Source organism: Ranitomeya imitator, chromosome 7, assembly GCF_032444005.1.
Source record: "Ranitomeya imitator isolate aRanImi1 chromosome 7, aRanImi1.pri, whole genome shotgun sequence".
In the NCBI taxonomy this organism is placed as follows: Eukaryota; Metazoa; Chordata; class Amphibia; order Anura; family Dendrobatidae; genus Ranitomeya; species Ranitomeya imitator.
Genome location: NC_091288.1, coordinates 143,360,177 through 143,374,087, shown reverse-complemented (window position 1 = coordinate 143,374,087; position 13,911 = coordinate 143,360,177). Strand labels below are relative to the sequence as shown.

Genomic DNA, 13,911 nt, shown 5'->3' with positions numbered 1-13,911 from the left:
CAGTTATTCGCATCAATACTTCTTTAGGGTCGACCCGTTTCTTATCGGAGTAACCAAACCCTGTCCCCTTCCCCCATAGGTCTCAAGGAGTTTGGCGACCCTTGTGAGGGCCACACAACCCTCTCTAATTGATACCTGAGAAGATGGGCGTTGGCTGCATTCACAGGGATGCTAAAGACTATCCAGTGTCCAGAGTGGTCATTAAGACTTCCCGAGGTACTGAGTCCCATGAGGGCGGCATGATCCAGGAGCTATTGCACTCAATTATCATAGGCCAGGACTTTGTACTATTTTGGGACTTGTGGGGGAGGAGCGGAGACCTTGATTGCTCAGGTAAGATACTGGTTGGCCCTAAAAAGTCTCACCAACCTCACAGACTGATGTGTTTCCCTTCTGTGTAATGGGAGAAGAGGAGAAGGTAGTATCCCCTGAGGAAGGCTATCATTAGTTTTTCTTAGATTCAAAAATAACACTAACCTTAAGGTTTCTCAAGCTTCTCCTCAAACAATCCGTGAAAAACAAATAGTACACAGATGGCATCCGAATGCTTTCTGATTTAATCATGGACCTATAGAATTGCATTGGTGAATTTAATTCTAGACTCAGATCAAAATCGGACTTGTCCACTATGATTCTGTGTGCACTATTTGGTCTCCAAAAATATGCAAACAAGTGAACAGCTCCATAGACTATGAAAGGTAAGTGAAAATATAAATAAAACTTGTATGAGAAGAACTGAAGTCTGAATGATCGATTTGTCTAAGAAAAAAATCACCATTAAAGAGCTAGTGAACTATTTTATTATATGGCTTTAATGTAGTGGTTTTTCGTTTCAACAAATGTTTTTCCCTTTTATAAGAGCTTTCATAGTTAAAAGAAATTGCAGTCAACAAAAAAATCAAAATGTGAACTACAGACTTTAGCTGAAATATTTATGCATCAAAATACATAATAATTGCGTATATGTCAGTGTAACAAAAAAGGGAAATATACCTCTGCATTGGCACATAACAAAAACAATATCTTATGTCTAAAGAAAAATCAACATAAGAAGTCATCATTCACAAACCTCTTATATAAGTGTAACACAAGTGCAAACAAACGTTTATGCAGTTAACAGCAAATATACTTTGCATAAAAAGTAGATATAAATATATATTGAAACACTCTTAATATGTTTAGATATTGCATTTAGACAGCAGCCATAAACAGTAATAAATGCAGCAGTCATAAACAGTAATACTTCAGCAGACACACGCACACTTCACATATAAGGCTTTTCTGGTTTATAAGAAATAGTTTCCATGTCATGATAGTTTTTTCCATTTGAATTCTCGTTGCTATAGTCATGGGTATATGTGGTACCCTGGGCTTCACTAATTGACGATATGGTGTATGAAGCCGATCGGAGACCATCGGAGTGTGCAAAGCTATTCCCAAACTGAATTCTGTACTGATTCCAGTTCCTTTTCAGAACAGCTTGTACCTAGAAATAATGACATTATTACTGACAGATTATGACAAATTAGTGTTAAACATCAGCATTTATAAAAGATGTAACAGAGTTTTGGCATTTCCATATATGAGACTATTAATAATCTATATTTTTTCAGTTCCGTGTCACATTACTTCTGCTATCAAACTGATGAGCGATTCACACATTGCAGACCAGAGAAGCACTACTACTAAAGCACACTTACCTCTCCATTAAAGAAGCAGAAAATTGTTGCAACTAGTAATCCCTGTTGAAAAAAAAACCTGAAATTAAAGATTTATCCAGAAAGTATGAAACTATGTAGCAGAGATATGGTAGATGTAAGTGTGAAATTTTGGGGAAGGGTGTCAAATAAAATGCAGAGCTAACAAGTGGGGTTTTGGCTTTGTATACACCCTTTAAAGGGAACCTGTAACATCATTTCAAGCATCTAAACTATCCCTAGTGCGTTGTTAGTGATGCATTGTGTATCACCAACAGAGTTTTTAATTAAAAACGGTGCTGTAATGATGTCCAAAAATCACTTTATATACTTATATAGTACCTGATCGTTTAGGCATAGGGGTGTGCTATATTTTCTGTTCATTTACGGGCGTCGCCGCCCACTCCGTTGGATTGATTTCCCTGGTTGCGCCAATGTCACTGTAATCCCATGCTTGCGCAGTTTGACACTTGGAGCAGTGTTGTGCAGTGTAGAGCGGACAGCCATGCTTGCTCAGTGTGTACCGCATGCTGGGCTTACGCAGTGTTGAGCGGGGAGCCACACATCATAGCGCATGCGCAGCTCCCCGGTCAACACTGTGCAAGTGCAGCTCCCTGCTCAACACTGCGCAAGCACAACTGGCTCCACACTACATACTGTGCAAGCGCAGCTGCCCACTTGACACTGCACAAGCGCGGCTCCAAGCGCCACACCGCGCATGTGTGGGATTCCAGCGATGTCGGCGCAACCAGGGAATACCTGTGACTGAACAGAAAATGAAGCACACCCCTATTACTAATCGAGCAGGTACTATATAAGTATACATAGTGCTTTTTGGACATCATTACAACGCAGTTTTTAAAGAAAAAAATTGCGCCGTTTTTAAAGAAAAAATCATGTTAGTGATGCACATTGCATCATTAACAACGCACTGGGGAGAGTTTAGGTGCTTGAAATGATGTGACAGGTTCCCTTTAAATCCAGCCGATTCTGGAGGCTTTTACAGCTAATCAGTAGATTGGTCAGATGTGTGACCCTCACCAATTTGATAGTGATGATCCATCTTATGGATACGTTTGGCAAGATTAAGAATTCTAACTTGGGTCTTTTAGAAAATCTTTGCCTTTTTTAAAGAACAAATTAAGAAGACACCATCTACATTTACACTTCACTCCGAGGATGAGCTTCAATGAAACGTTCGCTATCATAATTCCTGGGCAACCTCTTAAACACCACAGAATTGTTTTATGGCCGGTTGTGACTAATAACCAGTCAGATATTGTATACATTTTATAATGTGCATGTCTGCTTGTACATGAGCGTCAGTAAGGCGCATGGGTTCCTCGTGGGGAGCTTCTGCCTATGTAGTAGAAAACTGCTACCAGTATGTTTATTAGTAGGATCAGACTGACGCTTAAATCTGACAATTTTTTTATTTTATTAGATTACATTTTGTAAAAAAAAATAAAAATTACAAGTTGAAAAGATTGCAAAATTATTACATTTTGTAAACTGTTTATTGTGAGCAGTTTAACGCCTTCACAACTGAACATGTCTCTTTTTCTGTGCTTACGTTTTTTCCTTTCTTTCTTCCAAAAGCCATATTTTTCCACCAAGATAGCCATATGAGGACTAAAACGGGAACATAAAAAGATGCTGCCATAATTTGGTTTTTTTTTCTTCATGGCATTCTTTATGTGGCAAAAATGACCTGGCAATATGACTCTCCAAATCAGTATAATTACAGTGATAGCAGACATGTAGGTTTTTTGTTTCTATTTAGGGGTGATAAAAATTGGGAATTTTGTTTTACTTTTACGTTGATGGAGTTGTGGGAGAACTTGTTTTTGCATGTTGAGTTGATGATTTTATTTATACAATTTTGAGGTTTGTTTAGTTGTTTTGATCAGTTTTTATTCCGTTTTTTTAAGGTTTAGCTACATTAAAAATGCAATTCTGGTATTTCAATTTGTTTACCAACTACAGCTTTTACCGTTAGGGTTAAATTACTTTATATTTTGATAAATTGGACTTTTACTAAGACACTTTTTTTTTCATTTCAATATTATTATTAATCTATTATTATGAAAAAAGGGTGGGAGGAGTTAGGCTTTTTGTATACTTTATTTTTTTCTTCTGATTTCTAAAACTTTTTTACATTTTTTTTATTTACCGTAGGAAATCTGAACCTGCAATTAATTGTCTGATCGTTTGCTCTATATAATGCTGTGCCACAGTGCTGCGGCATATGGACAAAATTATGTTTTCCTATGAAGCCCAAGCGGAGATGGTTGTCATGGTAGCCACCGGCAGCTATGACAACTCACCGGCCTACATCGCGGGAGACCAATTAAGCCAATGAGTGTGCGCACCATCAATCTGCTATTTAAATACTGCTATCAGTGATTGACAGCGGTTTTAAATGGTTAAACAGCAATTGGCACGCTCCGGTCACTGCTGATACAGCAACATGCTAATTATAAATCACAGCCAGCATCGCCTAGGAAGGATGCAAGCTCAGCTCCTACCCCGGCACCCAACATCTGATGTACTATTACATGACATGTCAGTTAGGTGTGAAGCACCCATTGTCTGTGGATTTCCTTCCGCCATAGTAAGTGATGGCATTCCTGTAGGATATGCCAAGAATATGGATTGTGGAACCTCCCCTGTACTCAGAAATAAAGAAATCTGTATTTTTTGTAAAAGAATTTCCTTGTGCTTGTTCCTGTCTACCTACTATTAAGGGAACTGGACCAGAGCCGCATGGAATTTCTTCGCCTGCTGAGCAGGTTCTCCTCCTTTGGCATGGCATAAAAGGGGCAACATTTGGTAATAACAATGCAGCTAGCAAGAGGTTCTTGAATGCTGCACATCTTAAGACCTGTTCACATCATGTTTTTACTTCATGTTTAGATTGTACGTGTCTAATATGCAGACAAAACCTGTCTATAGGGCTCTACTGTCAGATGGAAGCCAAAGGAGTGGCCCTTTGGCCTCCATCTGGCTGGTGTATTGTATGTTAGAACAATATAGAAAGATATAGAAGAGCAACATTTCCTTCTTAGTGACCAGTAAATAGGAGAGGTTAAACATATAGGGTTTTTTTTTTAACATTGGAGTCTTTGGGTAACAATTGCCACAATAAAAAATCTCATAACATATACTTTAATTTATTGTCTACATTGTAGTCTATGGGTAACATATTCCACTATTAGGTATCTCTCACAGCCACCGTTTAGCCAATTCACCCCCAAGCCTGTTTTCACCTTTCAGACCAGGCAAATTTTTACAATTCTGACCACTGTCACTTTATGAGGTTATAACGCTGGAACACTTTAATGGCTCCCACCGATTCTGAGACCGTTTTTCATGACATATTGTACTTCATGACAATGGTACAATTTGTTCAATATAACATGATAAGAAATTTAGCAATTTTCAAACTTTTAATTTTTATGCCCTTTAAATCAGAGAGTTACAGTTGTGTGAAAAAGTGATTGCCTCCCACACGCTTAAAACATAAAATAACTGTGGTTTATCACAACTTTGGGAAGAGGAGTTCAAATTCCCTAGCCACACCCAGGCCTGATTACTGCCACACCTATTCTCAATCAAGGAATCACTTAACTAGGACCTGCCTGAAAAAGTGAAGTAAACCAAAAGATCCTCAAAAGCTAGACATCATGCCACAATCCAAAGAAATTATGGCACAAATGAGAAAAAGTAATTGAGATCTATCGGTCTGGAAAAGGTTACAAAGCCATTTCTAAAGATTTGGGACTCCAAGAACCACAGTGAGCTAAAACGCCAGAGATTTTCTGGGGGGGGGGGGCCCTATACCCTAAATTCCCGATCACCGTTTTAAAACACTGATGAGGGAATAAGGGCCCTTAGCGGTTGTCGTTTTAATGTGTATCGGCAGTTGTTAAGGGGTTAATAGAGGACAAAACAAAAACATGATGTAAACAGTGTCCTAAATTATCAACAAGAATCACTGAAATGAGAATACAAATAAGTCAATAATTCTATTCTTGGACAAACCATGTATTTTCTAGCATCCATTTTGTAACATTACCTGATAATTCATCAGAATATGCATGATGTAGTCAAACACTTCTTCTGCTATCCGTCCACTTGGTCTCCATGGCAGCAATACAAACTGAATTCCCAGAAGGGGCACAAGGATCAGCGTTGCCCGTACAGCCTTCATGTAGAGATTGGATTCAGCTTGATGTGTAACTTTCAGTTTTGTTATCAGAACACGTACAATGTTCAGCAAGAAAAAGAGGTTCACCTTGATGGAGAAGAGAGCAATCCATAACTAAATTATACATGATTTCACTGATGGGAAAGTTGTAACCCGACAGCCAAAATATTGGATAAAGCGGCATTCACAGCACAAGTGTACTAAAGCACAAAAATGGTATATTATAATCTCAGAAAATACATAAAACACATTTAAAACGTTTTTTAAAAATCCCCTAAAAGCCCCTCTAAATTCAAGTAGAAATCACTGAAAATGTAATGTCACCTTTGTGAGAGCATAAAAAGAAGCAGACTTTACCAAATAGAAAGGCACGCTATTCAGAAAAAAACTATTTCATTAGTACCTGAGTCAGTCTACGATTACGAAGAAAGATTTCACATATCAAGGCAACAGAGCTGCAGTTCAACAACATTTGTTCTTGTAATTCTGCAGAATGACCAGAGACCGCTAATATTGGCTTATATTGTCAAAATGATGAGACTATGCTGCTCCTATATCCTACCAGTATTGTCATCACAATAATTGTCGTATTAGTCTGTGTTCCCACAATAAGTATTTGATGTTGCAGATTTTCTGCACTTATTAGCTAAATTACTGTTTTTTTTTGGATTATAAAACACACTTTTTCAGAAAAAAATGTTTTGAGGGAAAATGGGGGTGCGTCTTATAATCCGAATTGTAGCTGTGGTGCAGCTTACTGGCTGTGGTGAAGCGGATTCCCAGGGTCACTGCTGCCGGAAGCTTAAGGCGGTGACAGGAGTTGGGCGATGGGTGCAGGCCCCAGGCTGGAACGACGAGGTGTTTTGTGGTGTGAGGGCTCTGACAACATTTTGTGAAAGCCCAGAGGATAGCACTTTCCCTACTCTTCTCTGTGGTGGACTCCGGAAAAATGCCCGCCGGAGGAAGCGCATGGACAAATTGAGATGTCAGCACCTGAGACTTCAATTGTGCATGCGCCGCCGGAGGCGGACATTTTCCCAGAGTCCACCGCATTAGAAAGTTTGGAAGGTGCTATGCTCCGGGCTTTCACAAAATGTCGACAGAGCCCCTGCACTACTGAACACCCCGTCGTACCAGCATGGGGTCCACAGCCATGGCCCAACTCCTGCCACTGCCGAACACCCCGTCCTACCAGCCTGGAGCCCGCAACATGTCCTGCCTCTGCCGGCAGCGACCCTGCCACCTGGGACCCAGCTACACCACCGCTGCCCCCAGTTAAGCTACCGCAAAATTGAACACACACCATTTTATTAAAAAGTTTCCTATTTTACTCCCCAAAATTTGGGGTGTGTATTATAATCAACAAAATACAGTGGGTTACGTTTTTGAGTGTGTTTTTTTTTACATTTATTTTTATACCGTATTTCTGCTGCTTTCATGCTTTAAACAAAACTGCTTTGTTTTAGATACTTCCCATTATTTAGCTTGGGATATGGGGAAAATCCACAAATATTTACCGCAAGAGAAATTGATGTGTTTCGGATGCAAAGACGTACCATAGGTCAGTTTACACAGATAAAAAAAAGCATGAAATTTCAATAAATCCCATCCACTTTGCTGGATCTGTAAGACGTTGCGTTTTTTGAGCAGCCAAAATATGCAGCGTCAAAAACTAATCACGGGAACTAAGCCTGAAGATGACCAAGGGTTTACAACTATAGCGCTCAAGATTTGTACTTACCAACAATGCAGCACAAATAGGTCCGTGAATAATATAAAGTAAATGGGTGTCAGAACTAATCCAGCAGCTGTAAAAAAAATCAATATAACATATTATAAGGTGACAATAATTCAAGAATAGAAAAATAAAATTCTGCTGGAAGAATACAAGTCTTACTTGTCATTAAAATACAAACTTCTTGCAACAGCATGGATAAAGGCAGGGATAAGTGGAAATCCTGGAAAAGATTTAAAATACATTTTATATGCAGTATATATGTAATTATATAGACTCGCACACATAAGTAAACATAAGCAGCTCATGTTAATGTAAAAAGATTTGCAACTTTTGCTACAGATATATAATTTTTTCTTTACCTTTTAAAATGTGTTGTCATGTTAAACCAATAACATCTAATGAAAAAATATAATATACTAAAATTAGCCGAGTCTTAGACCCAGGGAGTCAAATTTATTATGCATTAAATGCCTCCCATGAAAATGTTGTCCTCTTAATAATTTGCAGTCATCATATTATATAGCATTGTGTACTTACAATTGCTCATTTTGCCTTTTTACCCAGCTAATTCTCCTCTTTTCCATTAGGTCTATGACATCGCCTGATTAAAAACTAACAAGCTGAATCCTTCTAAGCTCTAGGTAGAAACATGAGGTCAATTTTCCCTGCATGAGTCATGAGTCCCAAGGAGGGGGGATGGAGCAGCTGGGTTAAGAGTTCATTATGCAGGGACAAGAGACTTATTGTTTCTACATAGAGCAGCAAAGAGAAGAATTAGCTGAGTAGGAAGACAACATGAGCAATTGTAAGTACACAGTGCTATAAAATATGATGGCGGTTTTACTAATACAACGTGGTTTGTTCTGACCATGCACCGCCCAATTGGCTCCATCGGTCGGGACGTATAAAATATATCCTGGTTAGAGAGTAATTCCAAAGCACCTGCCTTTGAGAAAGCAAAACGCACGTCGGGGCACTGTGGGGCATTCCCATCTGTATACACCATGGGTAAGTTGTACATTACATTGTTAGTTTGCAGCTTCTATTGACCTTTGTGCTCTGATGGTTGCTGTTTGTGATGTGTTTTATGTCTTTCTATTGTCGGACTTTGATACTGCGAATTTGCACAACCCACATGTCTGAGCAGATGAAGTATTATTCATCAACCTTGCTCCTTAGAGCTTATATATTTGTCAGTAGCATCTATTGATATATGCTCCCATGGACAATACTTTACATGGATGCCCCACTTCTCTTTGTTCCTCCTTTTACAAAAGACCACTGATTTATTGTCATTTAATTTTTAATTATGGTACGTGTTTCTAATAAACTTTGTTTTTATTTTATCTGGTGGTTTATGGCTACTCCATCTCCTGTTTTTGTTTGCATGCTCTAGGAGTACTCCACCCCTCTCTACCTTACACTTTTTGTGAGGGAACTGCTTTACCTAGTTCCAAACCGCATTGATCTATAATGTGCATTTTGAACATTTGGCTGATAATATGATGACTCCAATATATTTAGAGGATACAGACTTTGATGGGAGGAGGTGTGCTTCTTTGTCTATTATGTAAAATCATTATTGATATGTTATGCAGACCTAAACGTGCGACCCTGAGACCCCTCTGATGGCTCAAAATAAGTTCACTTCTGCAAGCAGCTGTGTCTATGGTCCGTGCATGTGCTCATTATCCAGACCCCCACAAATTAGGAGCACATTTAATCTGCATAACAGATCAATATTAACATAATACATTAAAATGACAGGCATACTTTAATCTAGATGTACAAGGAGGCGAGGTGCACAGTAATAGGTAGCATGGTTTAGTGGAAAAGCTATGTGGCTTTAACTGGACAACATTTTGGTTAAAGGGAACCTGTGACCCTCCTGGCGTTTGTAACTAAAGGAGCCACCTTGTGCAGCACTAATGCTGCATTCTGACAAGGTGGCTCTTTTAGTTCTGGTCACTGGCACTGCTGCGATAATCGCTTTTGAAATTTGTCCCTCATACCTGTGAAATCATCTGGGGGGCAGGTCTTTTCCCCTAATCCAGACGCCTCACATCCGCCACTCATAGCCTCTGCGCGCCGCCTCCTCTTCTTTCACTAGCATCCTTGGCGCCTGCGCTGTAAGTTCGAGGGGCGCGCAACTGCGCACGCCCGAAAAAAAAAAACAGCGCAGATGCCGGGGATGCTACTGAAGGAAGAGGAGGCGGCACCCGGTGCGCAGAGGTTATGAGTGACAGATGTGAGGTGTTTGGATTAGGGGGAAAGACCTGCCCCCCGGACGATTTCACAGGTATGAGGGACAAACTTCAAAAGCGATTATCGCAGCAGTGCCAGGGACCAGATCTAAAAGAGCCACCTTGTCAGAATGCAGCATTAGTACTGCACAAGGTGGCTCTTTTAGTTACAAACGCCTGAGGGGGGTGACAGGTTCCCTTTAATAAAAAAGTCTATAGTAAATTGATTAAAACATGACATAAAGTTGAACAAGAGAGTCTAAAGGTGTGCCATATTTATCATACAGTATGGGCCACTGTGATAAACGTGCTCTTAATAATACAAACATATATGTAAAGGTTGACCCTCTCTTTATTCTCCTAAACAGTAATATGTTTTTACGGTGAGCAAATTATGCCCATTGTTTTACCAGGAAGAATAGCATTAATTCTAAAGGGAATTATTTGAATATCCTCAATTTTACATGTCTTTAAACCGCATATATGAAAAATAAAAAAACTAAAATGAGCCTGATCATGAACAGAAGTAAATGGCCCGGTCTTATACTGGTAACCTCAGGAATCCTAGTAGCGAGCAGTATATACAATGTTAGGATTACGCTCTTTTTGACAGTTCGATCGGTTGCCACCTGGCTGTTCATAATAAATTTTGAGTTCAAAATTGATATACACACTGTATATTACACATTGTCAAGATTTCTGATCCTATACTTCAATTAAAGTTTAAAGCAATGCCAAAAAACCCTTGAAAGGAGTCTGGACAGTACATTGACATATCGGCGTGGGTTGGATACAGGAGAAAACAACATGAATCAGAGAAGACACCAATGAGTCACTTAAAGGGAACCTGTCACCCCGTTTTTTGAGATTGAGCTATAAATACTGTTAAATAGGGCCTGCGCTGTGTGTTCCTATAGTGTATGTAGTGTACCCCGATTCCCCATGTATGCTGAGAAATAACTTACCAAAGTCGCCGTTTTCGCCTGTCAATCAGGCTGGTCAGGTCGGGAGGGCGTGGTGACATCGCTGGTTCTTCCTCAGCTTTACGTTGGTGGCGCAGTGGTGAAGACACAGCGCGCGATCTGCGCTGTCATCCCTTTCGTCGGTGGGGGCGGCCATCTTCCTGGGGCCGCGCGTGCGCAGATCGAGTGCTCTGCTGCACGGGGCTTCAGGAAAATGGCCGCGGGATGCCGCGCGTGCGCATTAGAGATCGCGGCGGCCATTTTCCCAAAGCCGAGATGCAAACTCGCCACTACGCCACTACGCCACCAACGTAAAGCTGAGGAAGAACCAGCGATGTCACCACGCCCTCCCGACCTGACCAGCCTGATTGACAGGCGAAAACGGCGACTTTGGTAAGTTATTTCTCAGCATACATGGGGAATCGGGGTACACTACATACACTATAGGAACACACAGCGCAGGCCCTATTTAACAGTATTTATAGCTCAATCTCAAAAAACGGGGTGACAGGTTCCCTTTAATGTCTATGGACAATGACGTCATTGGAGCTTTGCACCGTTTCATGAATTCCAGTGACAATGGCACATAGCAGCATCTGCCCCCGGTAGGATATTATGACAGCTGTTAAGCAGACACGTTTTTAGAGGTTACCAGTGCAGAAATAGCGCAGTCAGTGTATGAATATGATTCGACCCTGGACATGGACAAAGCAACGGAGAATACAACTAATACAAATAATTGAAATATATACGTACCCCATCCAAGTAAGTAATACCATATCAGGTGCTGTTTTTCTGCAAACACAGCTACTACTATAAGTGTATGTAAATATATTCCTTCACACAGCATCCAAAAATAATTGCATCCCATGAGGTAAAAGTGGATGAACTGAGATACTTTACAGCTGACCTGTGGGGAAAAACAGCAACAAATAGTTTATGTCAAGGAAATGTATTCATAATTCTGTACGGTAAAGACAGCTTTCTGGAGGCAGCTATAATGGCTAAAGGGCACTTGTCATTACCGTGATCACCCTGTATCCGTCCCTTCCTGTGGCCGCTCCACACTCTAGATCATGTAACGACACTGCTCTATGTGCACGTCTATCCGCCGTAGCACAGTAGACCCTCACACAACGTAGGTCTACAAGGTCAACAAGAGCGGCCTAATTCACAAGCTCCCACCCTGATAACGTGGTTGTTTTCCATCTGGTGTGGAACCATATAAAGCTTGTGTGAGTAAGATATGCAGCCCTGCTGGGGGCAAATAAATAGAACATTAGAACATTAGAGAGGTCTTCACATGACCTAGAACAGTATTTCCCAAACTCCAGTCCTCACAGACCCCACGGGTCATGTTTTCAGGATTTCCATAGTGTTGCACAGGAGAGACAATTCCTGATGCCTTGATGATACTTCCACTACTTGCACAATACTAAACAAATCCTGAAAACATGACCTGTGGGGTCCGTGAGGACTGGAGTTTGGGAAATACTGACCTAGAAGAACCACTATAGGGGTAAAACTGATGTCAGGCTCCCTATAAGCAATTTAACAGCACAAATAGGAATGAGCTACATAAATGTTTTGGGTTTTAATCCTAAATGCTTTTACATTTAATATAAATTCTTAGCTACTTGAAGTGCAAGCCACTGAGAGTACAAAACAGGACAACACTGCTATTTAAATTACATTTGTAAGTCCATGGGTGGCAGTGTAAGGCCCTGACTCAAAGTGTTTACACCAGTAACTGAAAATTGTGCAAAAATTACCCAACATTTGGTGTTTCCGCTTTCATGGCTGCCGGGTACACATGAATTGGCCAATTTGTGCGCTAAGCATTCTCAATTTTTCATATTTGTAGTGCAGTAATGCAATTCAATTCTCATATTTTATATTTGCGTGCTATAGTGCTACAGAGTGCTGCCTTACCTGTTTGATTGCATATGAGTTGGCAACTCTAAGTAAGCACCTGTTCAGACCTATTTATGTTTGGATGTGATAGTCAGTATTTTGTTATTTGCATGCATTAGACTTCTGACTGAGCACTCTGCCCCTAAGCTTCAGGCATGTTTAATTGCAGCAGGACTACTATCCCTCCATAGAGATATAGACCTCATTCTAAGAGAGGATTGGCATTAAGTCCTGGCGACGAGAATCACCTTATCGTGGCTGCCGGGTACACATGAATTGGCCAATTTATGCCCTTAGCATTCTCAATTTTTCATATCTCTAGTGCAGTAACGCAATTCAATTTTCATATTTCATGTTTTAGCGTTACAGTGTGCTGCTTTTTGTTTGTTTGTTTATATGAGTTGGCAACTCTAGGTAAGCAACTGTTCAGACCTATTTATGTTTGGATGTGACTGTCAGTCTTTAGTTATTTGGTGTTTCCAGTCCTGGCAGAGACCTGCTAAAGTGGGCAGAGCATGGGAGGGACAGGGCAATGTCCCAACCATACAATTAATGACCAGACATGGTGTAGCTTTGACTGGATTAAGATGTCTGGTGAGATGCGTGGAGATATGTGCCTCCTAATTAATCTGGTGCCTCTTACTCCACCACTCCCCTTCATGAAGACTTAATGTACAATGCCAGTCTTAAAGGGAACCTGTCACCCCCAAAATCAAAGATGAGCCAAGGTCACCGGCATCAGGGGCTTATCTACATCATTCTGGAATGCTGTAGATAAGCCCCCGATGTATCCTGAAAGATGAGAAAAAGAGGTTAGATTATAGTCACCCAGGGGCGGCCTCGCTGTGGTCCGGTCCGATAGGCATCGCGGTCTGGGGTCTCCTATCTTCTAACAATGACGTCCTCTTCTTGTAGTCACGCTGCGGCTCAGGCGCAAGCGTACTTTGTCTGCCCTGTTGAGGGCAGAGCAAAGTACTGCAGTGCGCAGGTGCCAGAAAAGGTCAGGGAGACCCGGCGCCTGCGCACTGCAGTACTTTGCTCTGCCCTCAACAGGGCAGACAAAGTACGCCTGCACCGGAGCCGCAGCGTGAAGACAAGAAGAGAACGTCATCGTAGGAAGATGGGAGGCCCCGGACCGGGACGCCCA

At 40.9% G+C, this 13,911-nt stretch overlaps 1 protein-coding gene across 2 annotated transcripts in view; it reads right to left on the bottom strand.

The window, feature by feature from the left end:
* Nucleotides 1-777: 777 nt before the first annotated feature.
* The window catches only part of CALCRL (calcitonin receptor like receptor), a 163,743-nt gene continuing 150,609 nt past the window's right edge, over nt 778-13,911 (bottom strand). For both annotated transcript variants that reach the window (XM_069733875.1, XM_069733876.1), the window contains 6 exons: nt 11,607-11,760; nt 7,805-7,865; nt 7,649-7,715; nt 5,776-5,994; nt 1,701-1,742; nt 778-1,486 (listed from right to left, as the gene is read on the bottom strand). In XM_069733875.1, coding sequence (XP_069589976.1) covers nt 1,265-1,486; nt 1,701-1,742; nt 5,776-5,994; nt 7,649-7,715; nt 7,805-7,865; nt 11,607-11,760 — 765 coding nt within the window. In that variant the 3' untranslated portion in view covers nt 778-1,264. The remainder of the gene's footprint in view (nt 1,487-1,700; nt 1,743-5,775; nt 5,995-7,648; nt 7,716-7,804; nt 7,866-11,606; nt 11,761-13,911) is intronic.